The 24,100-nt window shown below is 38.1% G+C and overlaps 1 protein-coding gene across 6 annotated transcripts in view; it reads right to left on the reverse strand.

Moving 5' to 3' along the window:
• CFAP70 (cilia and flagella associated protein 70) overlaps window positions 1-24,100 on the reverse strand; it is a 103,866-nt gene that overhangs the window by 7,280 nt on the left and 72,486 nt on the right. For 3 of the 6 annotated variants that reach the window (XM_053207505.1, XM_053207503.1, XM_053207504.1), the window contains exons 21-26: window positions 20,122-20,279; window positions 19,255-19,376; window positions 13,297-13,449; window positions 12,608-12,769; window positions 10,862-10,951; window positions 6,804-6,905 (exon numbers count right to left, since the gene is read on the reverse strand). In XM_053207505.1, coding sequence (XP_053063480.1) covers window positions 6,804-6,905; window positions 10,862-10,951; window positions 12,608-12,769; window positions 13,297-13,449; window positions 19,255-19,376; window positions 20,122-20,279 — 787 coding nt within the window. The remainder of the gene's footprint in view (window positions 1-6,803; window positions 6,906-10,861; window positions 10,952-12,607; window positions 12,770-13,296; window positions 13,450-19,254; window positions 19,377-20,121; window positions 20,280-24,100) is intronic. The other 3 variants (XM_053207508.1, XM_053207506.1, XM_053207507.1) reach the window with 3 other exon arrangements.

Genomic DNA, 24,100 nt, shown 5'->3' on the forward strand with positions numbered 1-24,100 from the left:
AATTTTGGCTCAGGCCAAATCTCACAGTTCATGAGCTTGAGCCCTGCATCAGGCTGTATGCTGACAGTGCTGAGCCTGCTTGGGATTCTTTCTCTCTTCCTCTCTCTCTGTCCCTCCCCTGTGCACTCTTTTTGTCTCAAAAACAAAAAATTAATAAACATATAAAAAATACTTTATTGCTAAAAAATGTTAACCATCATCTGAGCTTTCAGGGAGTTGTAATCTTTTTGCTGGTAGGGGTCTTGCCTTGATATTGAAGGTGAAGGTTAATGAAGGTAGGGGTAGCTGTGGCAATTTCTTTAAGACAATGATGAAGTTTGCCACATCAATTGACTCTTCTTTCCATGAATGATTTCTCTGTAGTATGCAATTCTGTTTGACAGCATTTTACCCATAGTACAACTTCTTCCAACATTGGAATCAATCCTCTAAAACCCTGCCACTGCTTTATCAGCTAACTTTATGTAATATTCTAAACCTTCTGTCAACCACTTTCACAACATCTACACCAGGAAGTTTCCATCTTAAGAAATCATTTCCTTTGCTCATTTATAAGGAGCAACTCCTCATTTGTGAAAGTTTTTTTCACGAGATTACAACAATGCAATCGCATCTTCAGGTGCCATTTCTAATTCTAGTTCTCTTGCTATTTCTACCATATATGCATTTACTTCCTCCAAAGTAGACTTGAACCCCTCAAAATCATCCATGAGGCCCGTGGTCAACTTCCAAATTCCTGTAAATGTTGATATTTTGACTTCTTCACATGAATCACTAATGTTCTTAATGAAATCTAGAATGATGAATCCTGGATTCCAGATGGTTTTCAATTTACTTTGCCCAGATCCATCAGAGGATCTGATTCTTATCTGGAGTCTATTTCCAAGCACATACAGGTTACTGGCAGAATTCAGTTCTTTGTACTTGTAGGATGGAGGTCCTCATTTCCTTGCTGGCTGTGAGCAGTTGGCATTTTAGCTTCTAGAGGCCATCCACATTCCTTGATATGTGGTCCCTCTCTATTTTCAAGCCAGCAATTGTGCATTGAATCTTTCTTGTGCTTTGAATTCCTCTGACTTCCCTATTTGTCCCCAGCCAGAAAATAACTCCCTGCTTTTAAAAGATTCACCTGAATGGTACAGGTCCACCTGGATAATCTCTGTACATATCTGCAAAATCCCTTGGGGGTTGGTAGTAGCTTTCCTTCTGGTTTTGTCCTGAATTTCTCTTCTAGCACTTTCCTTTGCCCCAAATCTCCAGTCAGGCCTCATCTTGAGTCTCTTCAACTAGAACTTCACTAAGGAGACCTTTAAACCTGACAAACCATTGTTTCAATGAACAAATCAAAGCACACCTGGTAGAAGGTCCAAACACTCCACCACTAAAATCAAGGAGGAGCTTTGCAGAGGACTGACAAGTGGGATAGAGCAACCAAAATGCAACAACAGAGTGCAAACAACACACTCCAAAAACACTTCCTAAAATTCCAGTCCCTGGACAGTGTTTGAGCCCTTTTTAATACAGTAGTACTTGCACATGCAGAACACATAAGAAGCTACTAAAACATGTAAAAGACAAAAGCCTACCAAAATGATGAAACAGAATAATTCTCCTCAAAAGAAAATCCAGAAAGAAATGACAGCCAGAGAATTGCTCAAAACAGATATAAACAATATATCTGAACAAGAATTTAGAATAACAGTCATAAGACTAATATCTGGGCTTGAAAAAAGTATAGAAGACAGCAATCTAGTGCTGTAGAGATCAGAGATCTAAGAAATAGTCACACTGAATTAAGAAATGCTATAAATCAGATGCAATATAAGCTAGACACAGTGACGGCGAGGATGGAAGAAGCAGAGGAGAAAATAGGTGAAATAGAAGATAAAATTATGGAAAATGATGAAGCTGAAAATAATAGGGAAAGGAAATTACTAGATCATGAGGGGAGAATTAGAGAGCTAAGTGATTCCATGAAATGAAATAATATCCGTATCATAGGAGTTCCAGAAGAAGAGGAGCAAGAGGAAAGGGAAGAAGGTTTATGTGCACAAATTATAGCTGAGAAGTTCCCCAAGAAACAGGCATCCAACTCCAAAAGGCACAAAGAACTCCCTTCAAAATCAACAAAAATAGGTCAACACCATGACATATCATAGTGAAACTGGCAAAATACAAAGATACGGAGAGAATTCTGAAAGCAGCTAGGGACAAATGGGCCTTAACCTACAAGGGTAGACACATAAGGGTAGTAGCAGGCCTGTCCACTGAAACTTGGCAGGCCAGAAGCGAGTGGCAGGAAATATTCAATGTGCTGAATAGGTATACTATGCAGCCAAGAATCCTTTTCCAGCAAGGCTGTCTTCAGAATAGAAGAGATAAAGACTTTCCCAGACAAAAAAAAAAAAAAAAAAAAACTAAATGAGCTCATGACCATAAACCAGCCCTGCAAGAGATTCTAAGGGGTACTCTGAGTGGAAAGTAGCAAAGACTACAAAGGACCAGAGACATCACTACAAACATGAAACCTACAGATAACACACTGGCACTAAATCCATATCTTTCATTAATCCCTCTGAATGTACATGGACTAAGTGCCCAATCAAAAGACATAGGGTGTGGGGAATAAATTTAAGAATTCTCTGAGCTTTCACCAAGGAGTTAACAAGGCTTAGGATGAAAAGCCGCCTCAGGGTGAAAATGCTCAGTGTAGAACAAAGCATCAAGCAGAAAGTTGCTTCCACAGGATGAAAGTGAGAAGAGGTAGAGGCTGAAAGCCCCTGAAGCAGGGTGAAAGCACCCAGAGCTAATTAGCAAGAAAAATGCCTTGTTAACCCTGAGATAGCATGCTCTATCTGTCTTAGCCCCCAGAAAAGTTAAGATACATAGACACGGTGCTTGTTGCCTGCAGTAAACAGCCATCTGCTCGGCGCCAGGATTTTGATTTGTCTTGATCCTAACCCCTAACACCACATACCTTCTAACCCCCTTTCTCTCACACACGAGTTAATGATCACTGTTTTATTGTCTCTTTCTGCATGTCCATCACGTATGTAAGCCTTATGATCCTAATAAATATGGAGAAAGGACCCTTATTCAGGGCTCTCGTTTCCTCCTGGACATTAGCCTCTCTTGTATAAAATTCTACATCCATCCTCTTGCTGGACAAGAGAGAACACCAGACTCAAAGTCTGCAACAATAGGATATCAGAATGGATAAAAAAAGCTAGATCCATCTATATGCTGTCTACAAGAGACTCATTTTAGACCTGAGGACGCCTGCACATTGAAAGTGAGGGGATGGAGAACCATCTATCATGCTAATGGATGTCAAGAGAAAGGCAGAGTAGCCATACTTATATCGGACAAACTAGATTTTAAAATAAAGACTGTAACAAGAGATGCAGAAGGGAATTATATAATAATTAAGGCTCTACCCATCAAGAAGAGCTAACAATTGTAAATGTTCATGTCCCCAATGTGGAAGTATCCAAATATGTAAATCAATTAATCACAAGCATAAACAAATGTATAGATAATAATACCATAATTGTAGGGGACTTTAATACTCAGAGCAATGGACAGATAATTTAGGCAGAAAATCAATAAGGAAAGAAAGGCTCTGACTGACACACTGGACCAGGTGGACTTAACAGATATATTCAGAACATTTTATTCAAAAGCAGCAGCATACACATTCTTCTCGAGTGCACATGGAACATTCTCCAAAATAGATCACATACTGGATCACAAAACAGCCCTCAACAAGTATAAAAGATTGAGATCATACCATGAATATTTTCAGATCACAACACTATGAAACTTGTAATCAACCACAAGAAAAAATCTGGAAAGCCCCCAAATACACGGAGGTTAAAGAACATCATACTAAAGAACAAATGCGTCAACCAGGAAATTAAAAAAGAAATTAAAAAATATATGGAAACAAATGAAAATGAGAACACAGAAGTCCAAACCCTTTGGGACGCAGCAAAAGCAGTCTTAAGAGGAAAATACGTCGCAATTCAGGACTATTTCAAGAAGCAAGAAAGGTCCCAAATATACAACCTAACCTTCCACCTAAAGGAGCTAGAAAGGCAGCAGCAAAGAAAGCATATCTGCAAAATCCCTTGACAGCAGTACCTATATTAGTATTTGATGGAATAATCTTGTGGGGAGGGTCATCTTTAGAACTCTACCCACCACAAGAAATTGTCATGTGATTTTCTCTTAGACCTATGAATTAATTACATGTATGAGTTTAAGTTTAAATGTATCTATGTCTTCTGGCATAAGTTTTAATTGTTTACATATAATTTCACTAGTAGTGTGATCTATATGCATTTGTTGAATCTCTCTTTGTGGTCTAGCATATGGTCAACTTTTAAGAACAACTCATCTGTACTTGCAAAGAATATGTATTCTCTAATTATTAAGCACAGAGTTCTATATTGGTGTTTGAGGTCAACCTTTTTTTTTTTTTTAATTCAAATCTTACATATCCTCAATTTTTTTCCTATTTGACCTAGCAGTTTCTACAAGATGTGTATTAAAATTTTCCATTTTGGCCCTTTTAATTTACAGATAAAGAAATTGAGGTCCAGCAACTTTTTTTTAATTTAAATTTGTTTAATGTTTATTTTTTGAGAGAGAGAGAGAGAGAGCACAAGCAGGGTAGGGGAAGAGAGAGAAGGAGACACAGAATCCCAAGCAGGCTCCAAGCTCTGAGCTGTCAGCACAGAGTCTGACATGGGGCTTGAACTCATGAGCTGCAAGATCATGACCTGAGCCGAAGTTGGTCACTTAACTGACTGAGCCACCCAGGTGCCCCGAAGTCCAGCAACTTTAAGTGACTTGCCCAGGTTCCCATGGTTAGTTGTGGCAGAGTTGGGGAAGAACTCAGGTATCTCCCATATTGACATTCAAGACATTTATTCCAAAAAGAAAAACCAGTAATTTTAATTTTGTTTATTTCTCTTATAATCACAATACTCCCTGTCAGTTTGAGGTCATATTGGCCATTAGAAAACAAAGCGCCATTCTTATTATTCCCCATTTGATCTTAGACTGCTGAGCAAATTATTTAATTATAGGAGAGTTATTTTCTATAGGTAAAGTAGCTATCACAACTCCCATAATACGCCCTTCCTAATCTCCCATATATGTCAAGGATAAGCACCTTCAGCCAGAAGTTTAACAGGAAGGCATGTTTCAGAAAGTCTAGTAGAGCATGTCCTTCACTGACCTTTGGCCTTGTTTACATTCTGATACAAGAGCACTCCCATTTTAAAAATGTATTTATTTATTTAAAAAAAATTTTTAATGTTTATTTTTTAGAGAGAGAGAGACAGAGTGCAAGCAGGGAAGGAGAAGAGAGAGAGGGAGACACAGAATCGGAAGCAGGCTCCAGGCTCTGAGCTGTCAGCACAGAGCCCGATGTGGGGCTTGAAGTCACAAACCACAAGATCATGACCTGAGCCAAAATCGGCCACTTAACTAATTGAGCCACCCAGGCGCCCGTAAATGTATTTATTCTTTTGAAAAGCAAACTACTTTGATGAAAAGCAAACTCAGGAGTGAAGTCGTTAAATATAACTAAACACCTTTTAAATATAAATAACATATATTTACTGATTAGTATCAGGTAAATGTCTAGACTATCCCAAATTCTTATCTCAGAGAAAAAAAATCAGAGACAACTGCAAAGAAGACACTTTGTAGTTACCAGACAATGGACTCTCTGGGAAAAATTGCTCTAGTGTGTCAGAGATTTCTGTTGAATAATCTATTTATGTTTTTTGGTAATGCATTTGTGTTTGCACCTTTATCATTAGCCTTTATTTTTTAAAATGTTTGTTTATTTATTTATTTATTTATTTATTTATTTATTTATTTTTTTTGAGAGAGAGAGTGAGCAGGGTAGGGGCAGAGAGAGAGAGAGAGAGAGAGAGAGAATCCTAAGCAGGCTCTTTGCTGTCAGTGCAGAGCCCAACATGGGGCTCCGTCTCACAAACCATGAGATCATGACCTGAGTAGAAATCAAGAGGTGGACACTTAACCAACTAAGCCACCCAGGCATCCTCATCAGCCTTTATTTTTATCAGTAGATTCTTATATAGCTTTTCTGGGTCATACACAACTAACAAAGGGGGAGATGAGAGAGGATATGGAGGAATTTTTTTATAGATTCATGGTTTGAATGACTATACAAGGAATGCATACCAATGTCCCAGGCTTGAGAGCTCAGGCAGGCCAAGAGGCATCAAGGAGGGCAGCAGGAGAATGGCCACCACCCCCTAGTATCATCTGCCATCCCACTGTACCATCAGTCACTGCCCTCACACAGCTCCCCATTCAGCATTCCTAATCCCAACCCTAGGCCAGACTCTGATCACTATATCCTTCATCTTGAGGAAAGGGATGCACAGAGCTGGGCTGGTTAGTATACCCTGCCCAGGGACTGCAGAGCAGCTTAAAAGTAACACAGAGAGACCACCCAACCCATAACACTGGATGACAATCAGTCCTGGCCCACCCCACTCCTGCTCACCTATGACCAACAAGCCCAAGTGACTTGCTCTCAGTTTCCATACAAACACACCTGAGTATATGATTTTTAAGCACATTCCAAGTAGCAGCTTCTCAGACTTGGCCTCTCCTTTCTCATAAGTATAATAACCAAATCAGAAACTCACTAAATCTCAACTATCATGCATTAATGGCCACCTACCTATCTCTTGCTTTACTTAGTTCCTCACCTCATTGCCCTAAAAGGGCACTGTGTAAGGCTAATAAACACTCACTTTTAGGCTGACCAGAGCCAAATATGCCCATACTTCAGCATTGTGGTTGTTCAATGCATTGGCTTCAGAGAGAGCATCTTCAGCTTCCGTGAGCTCCTCCAGCTTGACAGAAAAAAGAAAAGTATGAGTTAAGTCAAAGAAGTTTTCCCTTAAGCCAGCTGGAGTTAGTGTAGTTGAAAACATTATGTTCAAATAACACTGGTGTGTGTGACCTATACAAACAGTTTTCAATTTTTTAATTTTTAGCAGAACTCTTTCTTCAAACAAAATCTTATGTGGTAGCTCAACCTGTTAAAAGCAGAACTGCTCTGATTAAAAATCCAGGTAGAGCAAACTGGAGTCCTGCCTGCTAGGCTCTCAACTTACACCCCTCTCTTCCTCCTTTCCTCTACAGCAGTCCCATCAGGGCCTCCCTGAACCATGGAGCTTCAGGTGCCAAGATTGGAAAACCAGAAGTATTCACTATTATGTGTGCATCATTCAGTGATTTTCCAATACACAGTAGGCTGTCAGATACATTTGTGGTTTCTTCCTTTACATCATGCACCCCTTTCTTAAGGTTAAAGTCCCATTAGCCTGCCAAAATACTATTGCTCAGACAGCTTCCTTTCCCCTAATATTAGTTATTGACAGCACAGTCTTGAGGAATCAATACAATATTCAGACTCTAAAATTCTCCCTGAGCTCTGGACACATGGGTATCATTGCTGCTTCCTAAAAGTAAGTTTGCTTTGTAAAATCTTCCAAAAGGTCACCTGAGAAAGAAATAAGTCACTCTTCTCCCCAGTAAAATAGCTCTTCTTTTTTTCTGTTTTAGAAAAGAAAAGTATGGGTTTCCAGGCCCAAGACAATATGAAGAATGACTTTTAAGCAATGCCCAGACTTTGGTCCACACCTTAAATGTCTCTAAAATATTGAATCAATATTCAATCAATGTATTGATTCATTATTCAACCAACATTATTCAATCAATTATACTTGCTAATGATTTATTCAGTATACCAGGTACTGTGAATAAAAAGATAACATACAAGCTTTACCCTCAAAGGGTTCACTGACATATATGTAAAGAAATAAATAAAACAAAATGAAAACCCAAACACATAAATAGTTCCAATACAGAATAAACATTTCTGTAATAAAAGCATATATATGATCTAGTGGAGGGAAATAGGAAAATGGGAATATTTCTGCACTGAAATTAAAGGGCAGCTCTAAAGTGAATCTTGAAGAATAAAAAGGAGTTTGTTAGCTGTACAAGGTGAAGAAAGGCATTCCAGGTGAAAGCAATATCATATGCAAAGGCATGGAGGCACAAGAGAGTGTGGTGTGGTCAGGAAACTCTTAAGTATTCTTGTGTGTCTGGAGAGAAGAGAGAGATTAGGGAAAAGACAGTAAGCAGATGAAACTAAAGTGTTAGGTGAGACCAGATCATATGTATTCATTCACAGGAATGTAAATTTTATTCTGAAATAAGGATAGCCATTGAATGGTTTAAGTAGGGGAGTAACATAGTATTTCCAGATTTTAAAGACCACTTTGATAACAATGTGGGAGATGAATTGAAGGAAGACAGATTACCCTAGAAGATGAGGGATGAGGCTTGAATTAGAGCTGTAAAAATAGGGATGAGAGGAGACAACAGACTTAAGAGACATTTAGGAGATAAAATCAATAGGATATTTGGTGCCTAGTTAAAAGTAATAGGAGAAGTAGACTAGGACAGATTTTTTAACATTTATTTATTTTTGAGACAGAGAGAGACAGAGCATGAACGGGGGAGGGTAGAGAGAGGGAGACACAGAATCCGAAACAGGCTCCAGGCTCTGAGCTTTCAGCACAGAGCCTGACGCGGGGCTCGAACCCACAGACCGTGAGATCATGACCTGAGCCGAAGTCGGCCGCTTAACCGACTGAGCCACCCAGGCACCCCTAGGACAGCTTTTAAGTTTCTGGCTTGGTTGATTGGGTTCATTACAGTCCCATTCATGAAGACATGGAATACAGGAGAAGGGGTAGGCTTTCAGAATATGAGAATCCTTCAGAGATAGGTTATATTTCAGTTATGCACATTTTGAGGTGTATTTTACACTGTTTAAAGGTCAGAACTTGAAAAGTGTTATGCATTAAAGGTTTATAATTCATTGGGGGCACAAGTGGTAGTTAAGGCCACTGGGATAGATGTTATTTCTTAGGGAATAAATATGGTGACAGGAAAAGAGGGCTGACTATAGAACTCCGAGTGGGGGTGGGGGGACCCAACAATTATGGTGGCTAAAAAAACTAGGAGCTGACAAAAAAAAAAAAAAAAAAAAAAAGGCTGAGAAAGAGATACCAGAGAGGAAGGCATGGAACTGGAAGGATGTAAATGAAGTATTATGGAAACCTAGGGAGGAGAGGGCTTCAGGAAGAAGGCACTCAATGGAGTTAAGCTTCAGAGAGACTTAACCTAAGTGTCTGTGGCATCTGGCAATTAGGATGTTATCAGGAACTTCTGTCAGAAGGGTCAGTAAGTTGGTAAAGGTAAAGTGGTAAAGTGGTAAGCCTAATTGCAATGAAGTGAAACGTAAATGGGACCTGGGATATGAACAGACAATTCACAAGTAAAGAAATACACACATCACATGATTTCAACCTCATTCATGATGAAAATGCAAATTAAGATACCTATCAAATTGGCAAATGATATCACCCACTTTCAATGAGGTAACAGTGAAATGTACTCTCATACCTTCTGGCAGAGTATAAATCAGTACATACCCTTTCTAGGGGCACATTGATACTGTAATTTAAAGACTTTTAAAATCTTCTACATTCTTTAAGGATGGATCTTAAGGAAATAATCAGAATTAAGCATAGAGATTTATGTCCAAGAACGTTTATCTCAGCTTCATTTATAATAGTATAATTGTAGAAACTAACATGTCCAATAATGAGTGATCAGATAAACTACGGTATGTCCACACATAGGTATAGTATGACTAAAACGCTGGTAGGGAGTAGGGATTACTTAAACATCTTAGTGGCATGGCTTAATCCAAGGTGTTTTCTTTAGTTTCTGGTCAGTAAGACAAATTACATGGTCACTTCATTTATGCATCCAAACAAGGGGACACCAAGAAGTCATCAGAAATCGTGTTATAGACTCTTTGGTGATGTGAGAAGATATCAATGCTATACTGTTTAAGTAGAAAAAAAGATTACAAAGCAGTAAATATATTATTTACAATTTTATACATTAAAATTACTTTCATATATGTATAAAAAAGACTGCAGTAAAATGCATTCAAATGTTGACAGTGCTTATCACTGAATGGTTGGATTACGGATGCTTTTATGTTTTCTTCACATTTTGTATCTTCTAAATGTTCCATAATGAATATATATTACCTTCATGCTCAAAAAAACAGCAATAAGGAAGAGGAGACAGGAAACACAGACAATTCATTTGGTTGTTATCACTGTGGTTAAATAAGAAGGGGAAAAGTATGAGGAAAGAGTTGAGAAGGGAAGGATAAAATAAAAAGAAAAAAATAAGAGAGTAAGTTATTAGGAGAAAATGAGAGGGTTAGAATCAAGAATACATTGAAGAAATTAGACATGAATAGCAGGATGCATGCCTCTTTCAAAGATTGTAAGAAAAAAAAGGAAAGGGTGACTGGAGAGTTTTTAGGGGTCGTGGAGTAAAAAATCTACCAGAAGCTGTAGCATCTCCTCCTGAATACAGAAGGGCCATAGAGCTTAATAAGAATCAATCAATTTCTTTAATTTAATTGAGTAGATTCTTCATTTATCATATCACTTTCCCCTTACAGATAACATCATAAAATTAAGAGTTTCTGTACCAAATAACATGAAATTTTTTATTATATAACTTCCTGGTTCCGGTTTTTGTGCGAGTTTTTAAAGAATTTTTTTCTTATAGTACAGATTGTTTAGTTTACTGAACACCTTTGAAAAGTAAATCTTCCCACCATCATTACAAACGTCCAGGGTGCTTAGAAGACCAAGGAATCAAGGTCAGCTGTATTCACAGTCTTGAGCCTTCACCCTCTTACCCGATAACAGGCGATTCCCAGTCCTAGCCAGGTAAGGCACGAAGGTGATCTCTTACAGGCTTGCAGGTAGGTTTTCTTTGCCTTTTCATACTGTAGAAAGAAAGCGCCCCTAAGCTATTGTTCTTCTGGAAGTTTCAAATGTTGTATTGCTAAGTTAGTCATGGGGCATCTGTAGTTGTACCAAAGACCAATCTAAGTTAAAGGAACCCTTAAATTGTTTTTTTTTTGTTTGTTTGTTTAGAGCAGTTTTAGGTTCACAGCAAAACTGAGAGGAAGGTACAGAGATTTCTCATATACATCCTGCTGCTGCATATGCATAGCCTCTCCCATTATCAACATGCCCCATCAGAGTGGTACCGTTGTTACAACTGATGAAACTATGCTAATACATCTTCATCACCTAAAGCCCATGGTTTACCTTAAGGTTTGCATTTGATGTTATACATTCCATAGGTTTGGACAAATGTATAATGACATGTATCCATTATTAGAGTATTTTCACTGTCCTAAAAATCCTCTGTGCTCCATCTATTCATCACTTCCCTTCCCCAACCCAATCACTGATTTCTTTACTATCTCCATAGTTTTGTCTTTTCCAGAATGTCATACAGTTGGAATCATACAATATGTACCCTTCTCAGATTGGCTTCTTTCACTTAGTAATATCTATTTAAGCTTCCTTTATGTTTCTTCATGGTTTGCTAGCTTATCTCTTTTTAGCACTGAGTGATACAGGAAACATTAAGAAAAACTAAAAAAAATTTTTCAAAAGAAGTAGATTACTTCTTGTCTTGTATCTCCAATGTGAGAGATGCAACTATAGGTAAGCCTCAGCAAATAGCCTAAGAATCGCTTGCCTAGGGAAATTGCTTGCCTTGACTACATAAGTCAGAAGCTCTATTCAGATGCAGCTTGCAATGATGTCAGAAAGGAAAGTTTCTTTCAGGGAAGTACACTGCAATGGGATAGTGATTTTTCTCTCTCAAGCCTATGTGAGCCATCATACTTACATTATAATACATTGTAATTTCTTGTTGCTCTTGTTTTATTTTATATAGAAAGAAAATTGGGTGTTCTGGAGGGAGAAATGGAATGAAGTCAAAACAAAAACAGAATCAAAAGGACTTTGGCAAAATATTGATAATTGTTAACATGGGATGGTTAGCCCATGTTGGTTCATTCTACTATTCTATTTTATATGTATTTGAAATTTTCCATAACAGAAAGTTTCTTTTAGAAGGTCTTGGGGTGGTTCCTAAAATATGGACAGTAATTACTAAAGAGTCAGGTCAGAGTGTCCTGTGGAATGGGGCTAGCTACCCTCAGCCAAATAAACTATAAACCTCTGTGCTGAGGAAGAAGTTTGGAGAAGGTCTTTTGATATTTTCCATTAATAAAGTCAAGCTAAGAATGTTTTTACTACTGCTAATAAAAGGAAGTTTGCTTAAATAGTAACTACAATAACGTTTATTGTATAAATGTATACATTTATGATACAGCTTTTTAGTATCATAGTGGTTAAAACCACAGACTGTAGTATTGGACTGCCTGGGTTTGAATCCTGATTCTATTAGTTACTAGTTTATCTAATGTTGGTCAAGTCACTTTACTTTTGGATGTAAAAGTATCATTATTATATGAGTATGTGTAGTCCACACAGATGAATGCTAATGCTTGAACTGTAGTCAGGTCTCAGACCATAACCTGATTTATTTACATGGTTACTCCCCATCCTGTATCCCTCACCTCTTTCTCTTCTAGATAGATGTGTCCCAGTCGCAGGAAGATGAAGTGCATCTCAGAAGCATCCACTACAAAACTAATGGTTCGCTCATAGCATGCCTTGGCCTCAGCATGATTTCCACTTAGAAAATAGAGATGGCCCTTCATGCCCCAGACATTAGGGTTCTGAGAAAGTAAAGAACAAGTGGTACCTGGGATGAGGTGGTATTTATAAATACATTAATGATCTTTGTTTAACATTTAAAATTAGATTAAGTCCTTTTTTCCTTTTCCTAATAGCATTCAATTAGAAAGAGGGCCATTCAGTTGCACTGGGAGATATTTTTCTAGGTCTGCCCTTTCATTTCTTTCTTGCATTCTTCAAAACCATTTTGTCTTTGGGGTAAATATTAAGAAAAACATTCAAATATAACCAAGACAATGTTCACAATGAGAAAACAGAAGAAGTCCAGAAGACTTGAAATAGATCAACTATCTGCTAAAGAGCTATCCTTACCCTTTTCTCTGCCTTTTGCAAAACTCATAACTGCTTGAGAAAAACAATGGAAGGAAATACATGAGTTTAGTGATAGTTGATGACCTCTAACTCTGGTAACTAGAAATCTACCCATGACTTGGCATCACCACCTCTAAGAAAGGCTGCTTGCCCCTCTTCTAAACTAAACTCAAGAGATTCTAGCAAAAGCTATTACCAGGTAGTCCATCTGGGCTGCTTGTTGAAGGTATTCCTCTGCCTTGGCAAAGTCCTTCTTGAGAAGGTGTGTCTGGGCCAACACCAAGTAATACTCACAGCTGGGGCCTCCTTGAGGGCATAACAGCTCATGTGCAAGCACTCTGTGCACATACTACAAGGAAAAATTAGATTATAAGGAATATGTAAATGGCTGCATTGTTCAGTTCCATAGCTCTTGCAGTTGAATATTATGTCCCTGAAAACAACTAATAAGAAACATATTATAGAATGAAATGATTATCAACTTCAAAAATTAGAGGTGAATTATAAAGATTCAGCACATCATGGTTCCATTACCAGCTACTCACATAGTCACAAAATATTGACATTCTGGTCTTGCTGGTCATTGTACTATATAAGTTTTAGCCTGTATTTGTTATGTTGCAGACAAAAGCACTTCATCAATCACTTCATTTATACATGAGGTAACATTTTCAGGCAGCTGTAATTACTAAGGAAACTTATGGTAAAGCAAAACCCCTCTTCTAAAGTTCTAGACTTGGGATCTTGGAAAAGTAAATGTCTGTTTCTGGCAAACTCTCATTTATGTTTGCCAGTTTTATACTTTGGGCTTTTCTTTGTTTTTAATACTATACGAAGCTTGCAAATTTGACAAAGTCAGATGTACCTGCTCAGCAGAGGGGAAGCCTTTCTTTTCTTCTCCCTCTGTTCTCATCTTAGCCTATAATATAGAAACTTCCACTAACACTTATACCTTCTTAGGAAAATAGTGGGAGGAGGCTCTGTAGCTGTTCCCTCTACCTGCATTTCTGGCTCTTTGCCATGGGGTGATAGTGACTTATTTAATCCGAGAGACAGAAAGTCTGTTTCTCTACTAGGAAAGGTTAATGTGTTAAAAGTTCTTGTTTGACGTGGCCCACTCCAAGCCAGGTCATAATTCTTTCCCTTTCTTGAGCTTGGTCATCCTCAAGTGGAACATGCACTCTGCAGGATCAGACCCACTCTCCTGGCTCCCGGATCTTTCTGACTCCTTGCTTCATGGATATATTTCTTGTTTCCCATGTGGTAGGAAGACCTCACAGAATGTTCTTCTCTGGGAGAAGGGGGTAATTCTCCAGTAATTCTACCTGTCAGGTAAGTCAAATCTGAGACCAGTCACATCTCCAGCCCATTTTTTTTTCAATATATGAAATTTATTGTCAAAATGGTTTCCATACAACACCCAGTGCTCATCCCAAAAGGTGCGCCCCTCAATACCCATCACCCACCCATCCCCCTCCCTCTCACCCCCCATCAACCCTCAGTTTGTTCTCAGTTTTTAAGAGTCTCTCATGCTTTGGCTCTCTCCCACTCTAACCTCTTTTTTTTTTTTCCTTCCCCTCCCCCATGGGTTTCTGTCAAGTTTCTCAGGATCCACATAAGAATAAAACCATATGGTATCTGTCTTTCTCTGTATGGCTTATTTCACTTAGCATCACACTCTCCAGTTCCATCCACGTTGCTACAAAGGGCCATATTTCATTCTTTCTCATTGCCCTGTAGTACTCCATTGTGTATATAAACCACAATTTCTTTATCCATTCATCAGTTGATGGACATTTAGGCTCTTTCCATAATTTGGCTATTGTTGAGAGTGCTGCTATACACATTGGGGTACAAGTGCCCCTATGCATCAGTACTCCTGTATCCCTTGGATAAATTCCTAGCAGTGCTATTGCTGGGTCATAGGGTAGGTCTATTTTTAATTTTCTGAGGAACCTCCACACTGCTTTCCAGAGCGGCTGCACCAATTTGCATTCCCACCAACAGTGCAAGAGGGTTCCCGTTTCTCCACATCCTCTCCAGCATCTATAGTCTCCTGATTTGTTCATTCTGGCCACTCTGACTGGCATGAGGTGATATCTGAGTGTGGTTTTGATTTGTATTTCCCTGATAAGGATCGACGTTGAGCATCTTTTCATGTGCCTGTTGGCCATCCGGATGTCTTCTTTAGAGAAGTGTCTATTCATGTTTTCTGCCCATTTCTTCACTGGGTTATTTGTTTTTTGGGCCCTTTGTCCGATATGTCATTTGCAAATATCTTTTCCCATTCCGTTGGTTGCCTTTTAGTTTTGTTGGTTGTTTCCTTTGATGTGCAGAAGCTTTTTATCTTCATAAGGTCCCAGTAATTCATTTTTGCTTTTAATTCCCTTGCCTTTGGGGATGTGTCGAGTAAGAGATTGCTACGGCTGAGGTCAGAGAGGTCTTTTCCTGCTTTCTCCTCTAGGGTTTTGATGGTTTCCTGTCTCACATTCAGGTCCTTTATCCATGTTGAGTTTATTTTTGTGAATGGTGTGAGAAAGTGGTCTAGTTTCAACCTTCTGCATGTTGCGGTCCAGTTCTCCCAGCACCATTTGTGAAAGAGACTGTCTTTTTTCCATTGGATGTTCTTTCCTGCTTTGTCAAAAATTAGTTGGCCATACTTTTGTGGGTCTAGTTCTGGGGTTTCTATTCTATTCCATTGGTCTATGTGTCTGTGTTTGTGCCAATACCATGCTGTCTTGATGATGACACCTTTGTAGTAGAGGCTAAAGTCTGGGATTGTGATGCCTCCTGCTTTGGTCTTCTTCTTCAAAATTACTTTGGCTATCCGGGGCCTTTTGTGGTTCCATGTGAATTTTAGGATTGCTTGTTCTAGCTTCGAGAAGAATGCTGGTGCAATTTTGATTGGGATTGCATTGAATGTATAGATAGCTTTGGGTAGTATTGGCATTTTGACAATATTTATTCTTCCAATCCATGAGCAGGGAATGTCTTTCCATTTCTTTATACCTTCTTCAATTACCTTAATAAGCTTTCTATAGTTTTCAGCATACACATCTTGTACATCTTTGGTTAGATTTATTCCTAGGTATTTTATGCTTCTTGGTGCAATTGTGAATGGGATCAGTTTCTTTATTTGTCTTTCTGTTGCTTCATTGTTAGTGTATAAGAATGCAACTGATTTCTGTACATTGATTTTGTATCCTGCGACTTTGCTGAATTCATGTATCAGTTCTAGCAGACTTTTGGTGGAGTCTATCGGATTTTCCATGTATAGTATCATGTCATCTGCAAAAAGTGAAAGCTTGACTTCATCTTTGCCAATTTTGATGCCTTTGATTTCCTTTTGTTGTCTGATTGCTGATGCTAGCACTTCCAGCACTATGTTAAACAACAGCGGTGAGAGTGGGCATCCCTGTCGTGTTCCTGATCTCAGGGAAAAAGCTCTCAGTTTTTCCCCATTGAGGATGATATTAGCTGTGGGCTTTTCATAAATGGCATTTATGATCTTTAAGTATGTTCCTTCTATCCCGACTTTCTCAAGAGTTTTTATTAAGAAAGGATGCTGAATTTTGTCAAAGGCCTTTTCTGCATCAATTGACAGGATCATATGGTTCTTCTCTTTTCTTTTATTAATGTGATGTATCATGTTGATTGATTTGCGAATGTTGAACCAGCCCTGCATCCCAGGAATGAATCCCACTTGATCATGGTGAATAATTCTATTTATATGCTGTTGAATTCGATTTGCTAGTATCTTATTGAGAATTTTTGCATCCATATTCATCAGGGATATTGGCCTGTAGTTCTCTTTTGTTACTGGGTCTCTGTGTGGTTTGGGAATCAAAGTAATACTGGCTTCATAGAATGAGTCTGGAAGTTTTCCTTCCTTTTTTATTCCTTGGAATAGCTTGAGAAGGATAGGTATTATCTCTGCTTAAACGTCTGGTAGAACTCCCCTGGGAAGCCATCTGGTACTGGACTCTTTATTTGTTGGGAGATTTTTGATAACCGATTCAATTTCTTCGCTGGTTATGGGTCTATTCAAGCTTTCTATTTCCTCCTGATTGAGTTTTGGAAGAGTGTGGGTGTTTAGGAATTTGTCCATTTCTTCCAGGTTGTCCAATTTGTTGGCATATAATTTTTCATAGTATTCCCTGATAATTGTTTGTATCTCTGAGGGATTGGTTGTAATAATTCCATTTTCATTCATGATTTTATCTATTTGGGTCATCTCCCTTTTCTTTTTGAGAAGCCTGGCTAGAGGTTTGTCAGTTTTGTTTATTTTTTCAAAAAACCAACTCTTGGTTTCGTTGATCTGTTCTACAGGTTTTTTTAGATTCTATATTGTTTATTTCTGCTCTGATCTTTATTATTTCTCTTCTTCTGCTGGGTTTAGGCTGCCTTTGCTGTTCTGCTTCTATTTCCTTTAGGTGTGCTGTTAGATTTTGTATTTGGGATTTTTCTTGTTTCTTGAGATAGGCCTGGATTGTAATGTATTTTCCTCTCAGGACTGCCTTCACTGCATCCTAAAGCATTTGGATTGTTGTATTTTCATTTTCGTTTGTTTCCATATATTTTTTAATTTCTTCTCTAATTGCCTGGTTGACCCACTCATTCTTTAGTAGGGTGTTCTTTAACCTCCATGCTTTTGGAGGTTTTCCAGACTGTTTCCTGTGGTTGATTTCAAGCTTCATAGCATTGTGGTCTGAAAGTATGCATGGTATAATTTCAATTCTTGTATACTTATGAAGGGCTGTTTTGTGACCCAGTATGTGATCTATCTTGGAGAATGTTCCATGTGCACTCGAGAAGAAAGTATATTCTGTTGCTTTGGGATGCAGAGTTCTAAATATATCTGTCAAGTCCATCTGATCCAATGTATCATTCAGGGCCCTTGTTTCTTTATTGACCGTGTGTCTAGATGATCTATCCATTTCTGTAAGTGGGGTGTTAAAGTCCCCTGCAATTACCACATTCTTATCAATAAGGTTGCTTATGTTTATGAGTAATTGTTTTATATATTTGGGGGCTCCCGTATTCGGTGCATAGACATTTATAACTGTTAGCTCTTCCTGATGGATAGACCCTGTAATTATTATATAATGCCCTTCTTCATCTCTTGTTACAGCCTCTAATTTAAAGTCTAGTTTGTCTGATATAAGTATGGCTACTCCAGCTTTCTTTTGGCTTCCAGTAGCATGATAAATAGTTCTCCATCCCCTCACTCTCAATCTAAAGGTGTCCTCAGGTCTAAAATGAGTCTCTTGTAGACAGCAAATAGATGGGTCTTGTTTTTTTATCCATTCTAATACCCTATGTCTTTTGGTTGGGGCATTTAGTCCATTTACATTCAGTGTTATTATAGAAAGATATGGGTTTAGAGTCATTGTGATGTATGTTTTATGCTTGTAGCGATGTCTTTGGTACTTTGTCTCACAGGATCCCCCTTAGGATCTCTTGTAGGGCTTCTCCAGCCCATTTTTTAAAAAGATTTTATTTATTTATTTTGAGAGAGAGAAACTGTATTCACACACGTGGGGCAGGGGCAGAGGGAGAGGGAGAGAGAGCATCTTAAGCAGGCTCCATGATCAGCACGGAGCCCAACGTGGAGATCCATCCCATGACTGTGAGATCATGACCTGAGCCGAAATCAAGAGTCAAGGCGCCCCTGCAGTCCAGTTTTACAAGTAATAACTTTAATATTTTTATTCCCCACATAGCACTGTGTATCTGCTTCCAATTGTTTACAACCTAGAGAGAAATGAGGGTATAATTAGCCTCCTGTTAACCCCCAACACTCACATAATATGAATTCCGATAATAAAGTGATATTAGGCTACATATGCCTTTAGAGCCTGATTTTGCTCTGCTGGTATTCTTCAGGCAGCAGATGTATAGTGAGGTACATTTCACTGCTACTTCACTGAAAGTGGGTAATATTATTTGCCAATTTGATACTATCTCAATTTGCATTTTCATCATGAATGATGAGAGTGGTTCACATTTGGATATTCATACCATTGGGCCTACAGTGTGCCCTCAAAAGCATATTTGATTTTTGTATCATAATATTAAAGCTTGGAAGGGTACCACTGAATAATCATTTCGCTAAAATCTTTCTATCTACTTGCCCTTTTCCAAATATTCTGACCTGCACAGCATTGACCTTCATCAAGAAGTGTATGGTCTCCATGAAGATGGTGGCAGGAGTTTGGGAAACACCATAAGGGCTGGGATGCAAAAAGGTTGATGAATCTTGACATTTTGATGTTTCTGAAATTATTATATTAAAAGAATAGATGGTTAGACGTAAAGGAAAAGAATGTCGGAAGCTCAGACATACAAATGTAGCAAGGAGACTATTCTAATCTATGAGAGAGGTTATAACCTGAAAAGCAATAGATTCCTCTATAGCAATGGTCCCTAAAGATCTCAAAAGTTCTCAAGGTTAGTCTACTGGTGGTTCCAAATGCAAGTCACAACCAATGAAATGGTTTTTTAATGTATGCAGATCATCCTGAATGTGATGTAGATATTCTAAAAATGATCGTTGTTTGAAAATCTTAAGTTTGGGGGCACCTGGGTGGCTCAGTTGGTTTAGTATCTGACTCTTGATTTCAGTTTACGTCATGATTTCATGGTTTGTGGGTTTGAGCTCCACAGAGTGCCATGTCCACACTTTCAGTGCGGAGCCTATTTGGAATTCCTTCTCTACCTCTCTCTCTGCTTCTCTCTCTCTTTTTCTGTCTCTCTCAAAATAAATAAACTTGAAGAAAAAAGAAAATCATAAGCCTGTAGTTAGCTACTTCTCTGAGATAATATAAAACCTTGCTTATGGAAAGAGCTACACTACTGAATTTGGATTATCAGAGTTTAGCCTCATATGAAGGAACTTAGGTGATATGACTAATCAACTTCACACAAGTTAAGATCACCATTTTGGTAATCATAAGTGTTTTCATCATTGTCTAGTTTGTTTACGCTCTTCTTTCAAGTGGAAATCTTTATTCCTAAGTACCTTTCTTTGCTGGTATGTCTTTGAGAAGTATATTGGATGGTTTTTGGCTGATAGTTGGATCTTGATATTGTAGGGACAAAATGTTTTCTCGTGAATCAGACTGCAGTTTGGAGGATTCTTCAAGAAAGTCATCTAGAATGTATGATGGATCTCTTGGTCCCAAATAGATTAAACTTGAATGAGAAAAAAACCCCACCTTCCTACATTGGATATTAAAAGGTTATTACAGGGGATAAAATATAATTATTTTCAAAGCATAAGAAACATATTACCTAAATATTGTAAGGACAGGCTTCTTTTGCAGCCTTTAATATTTCTTTTTTTAAAAAAGATTTTATTTTTAAGTAATCTCTAGATCCAACAAGGCTCGAGCTTACAACCTTGAGATCTAGCGTCCCATGTTCCACTGACTAAGCCAGCCAGGTGCCCCAAACTTTTTATATTTCTGAATAATTTGAAGAGTACAAGCTAAACTGATAGCACAGCTTTCTATAACTAGGACCCCTAGTCCAACCCTCCTGCTAGCCTAAGTCATGAAAATGTCAAACAAATACCTATCATAAAAGTTATTTGCTAAACCCAGCATGTCAAGAAAGTTAATATATTTTTAGATTAAATGAAAACTCTTGAAGGACAGGAATTCTACTCATTTTATCTCAGTGTTCAAAAATCACCATCATCATCATCATCATCATAAGTAGCTATATTTGAGCATGACTGTATGCCAGGAATTGTACTAAAAATTGTACTAAAAACGTTATTGTATAATCTAATTTATTTTTCACAACATTCATTATGCTCCTTTGAAGAAAGTGAATCACAGAGAAGTTAAATAATTGGTTGAAGCTCCAGAAACTGTCTTGCTGCCTCTCAAATAAATAAATGTTTGACAAATTTTTAAAAAAGCAGTGCCAGGCAGGAAATGATCAGTACCAACTGACTCCCAATTAGAAGAAGTCACCCTTCTTCTAAAAGATATGGCTTTGAAAAATAGGTAGAAGTTGGATAGGTAGAGGGGGAGGGGCATTTAAGGCTGAGAGCATGCCATTGGCAAAAGCATGGAAGTAGTGAACTAGTTTTTAATGTTTATTTTTGAGAGAGGAGGAGAGAGAAACAGAGCATGAGTGGGAGAGGGGCGGAGAAGGAAGGAGACACAGAATCCAAAGTAGGCTCCAGGCTCTGAGCTGTCAGCACAGAGCCCAACACAGGGCTCAACCCACAAATCTCGAGATCATGACCTGAGCTGAACTCGCTCGCTCAGCTGACTGAGCCACCAAGGAGCCCCAAAAACTAATTTTTTTTAAGTTTATTTATTTATTTTGTTTATTTTGAGAGGGGAGGAGGAGGGGCAGAGAGAGAGTCCCAAGCAGGCTCCACTCAGCAAGGAGTCCAATGAAGGGCTCGAACTCACAAACCATGAGATGACCTGAGCTGAAATCAAGAGTCAGATGCATTAGTGAGCTAATTATTTTAAAGGGTATTGAGGATTACATAAATAAAATGAAGGGAAAGACAGGTTGGAGCTAGACTGTACTGATATTTTAATGCTAGGATTTTTCTTCTGTAGACAAAAGGAGAACACAGTGAAAAGTTTTGAACAGAAAAATTATTAGATGAAAGCAGTATTTTATGGAGATTACTCTAGCAGTGCTACATAGCAAGAAGAAAAAAATGCAGACAGAGACAAAGAGGTTTGTAATAAGGCTGTTACAACAATCTTGGTATTTGGTAATAAAGAGTCGTGTAAATTTAAAGGGAAGATGCAAGGAGCATTTTGAAAGAGAACCAGCTGGTCTTGAGAATTAATCTGATAGAAGGATGCCGGAAGTTCAATACAGAAAGTAAGAGGATGCAGGGATGACTCAGATCATGAACTTGAGTGCCTAATATAGTGAGTGATGTAGAGTCAATTTGAGAGATGAAGAGTTAAGTTTACTAGCAGAGAAACCCAGCTCCTAGGTTCTGGAGGGATGTCAGGGCTAAATACAGAAATTTGAGAGTCATCAGTAGTAAAAGGAAAACTGTGAGTGCAGGTGAGCTCTTAGAAAGTATGACTATATTATTGGGAAATGAGTACATCTAATGAGTGTAATAATAAAGAGAAGCTTACAAAGGAAACCCAAACTGTTGGGAGATGTAGGAGGCAATCCAACATGTATTTCAGGAAGGAGAGAGTGGTTAAATACCTCAGACTAATGATTGAGGAGTAAGCTATGATCTTAGTGAAAAATATTAATATCCAACTTTTCTGAGGTATAATTTACATATAATAAAGTGCTCCCTTTTGAGTATATACTTCAGTGCATTTTAACAAATGTATACACTTATGTACTCACTGTCACAATCAGGATAAAAAGATTTCTACCCCAGAAAGCTCCCTTGTGTTCTTTGAAGGTAATCCTCAACTCCCATCCAAAGGCAACCGTTAATCTGCTTTTTGTCAATACAGATTAGTTTCGCCTTTTCTAGAATTTCATTTAAATGGAATATATAGTATCTATTCTTTTGCATCTGGCTTATTCACTTAGCATAATGTTTCTGAGATTCATCCATGTGTATGTATTAGTAATTTGTTTCTTTTTACTATTGAGTGGTTTTTGATTGTGCACATAAGAAAAAAATTTATTATCCATTCATCTACTGATAAGCAGTTGGATTGTTTCCAGTTTTTGCCTGTTATAAATATATCTGTTATGAACATTTGTGTACAAATTGCAATGTTTCCATTTCTCTTGAGTAAATACCTAGGAGTGAAATTGCTGGCACATGTATAACTATTTTTAAACTGCCAGTTTTTCCAAGTGGCTATTAGCATTTGGCATTCCCACCAAAAGTTTGAGAGTTCCAGCTATTCTACATCCTTGCCATAGCTTAGTATTATTATTTTTAAAAATTTTAACTATTCTAGTGGTAAATTGCATCAATTTTCAAATGTAAGACCAAACTTACTTCAATTGGATATATTACCTTTTATATATATTGCTGAAATTCATGGACTAATATTTGTTAAGAATTTTTGTGTCTAGGTTCATGAAGGCTATTGGTGTGTACATTTCTTGGGATGGGTTTGTCTAACTTTGAATATCACAGTAATAACTATGGTTAAACTGTGGGAAGTATTCCCTCTTCTATTTTCTGAATCTATGGAAGGAATGGGGTAGCCTGAAGTTTTGTCTTTTCTTTTCTTTTCTTTTTTTAAGTTTATATATTTATTTTGAGAAAGAGAAAGAGAGAGGGAGGAGAGAGAGAAAATCCCAAGTGCAGAGCCCGATGTGGGGCTCAAACTCCTAAACTGTGAGATCATGACCTGAGCCAAAATCAAGAGTCGGACACTCAACCAACTAAGCCACTCAGGTTCCCCTGTCTTTTCTTTTTCTTTTTTAAAATTTTTTTAATGTTTATTTACTTTTGAGAGAGAGAGAGAGAGAGAGTAGGGAGGGGCAGAGAGAGGGGGAGACACAGAATCTGAAGCAGGTTCCAGGCTCTGACCTGTCAGCACAGAGCCCGATGCAGGGCTCAAACCCATGAACCAGGAGATCACAACCTGTGCTGAAGTCTGCTTAACCGACTGAGCCACCAAGGCACACCTCTTATTTTTTTAATAGAAGTATTTAAAGCTATAAATTTCCCTCTGGGAACTAATTTAGTTCATCTTACCAATTTTGGTTTGTTGTGTGATTCATTACATTCAGTTCGAACTATTTTGTGATTTCTTCTTTGACATATGGGTTATTTAGAAATGTATTGTTTAGGGGCACCTGGGTGGCCCAGTCGGTTGAGCGTCCAACTTCAGCTTAGGTCATGATCTCACAGTTTGTGAGTTGGAGCCCCGCATGGGACTCTGTGCTGATAGCTCGGAGCCTGGAGTCTGCTTCAGATTCTGTGTCTCCCTCTCTCTCTGTCCCTCCTCCGCTTGTTCTCTGTCTCTCGAAAATGAATAAATGTAAAAAAAAAAAAAAAAAATTTAGAAGTGTATTGT

The sequence above is a fragment of the Acinonyx jubatus genome, chromosome D2 (assembly GCF_027475565.1).
Source record: "Acinonyx jubatus isolate Ajub_Pintada_27869175 chromosome D2, VMU_Ajub_asm_v1.0, whole genome shotgun sequence".
Classification (NCBI taxonomy): Eukaryota; Metazoa; Chordata; class Mammalia; order Carnivora; family Felidae; genus Acinonyx; species Acinonyx jubatus.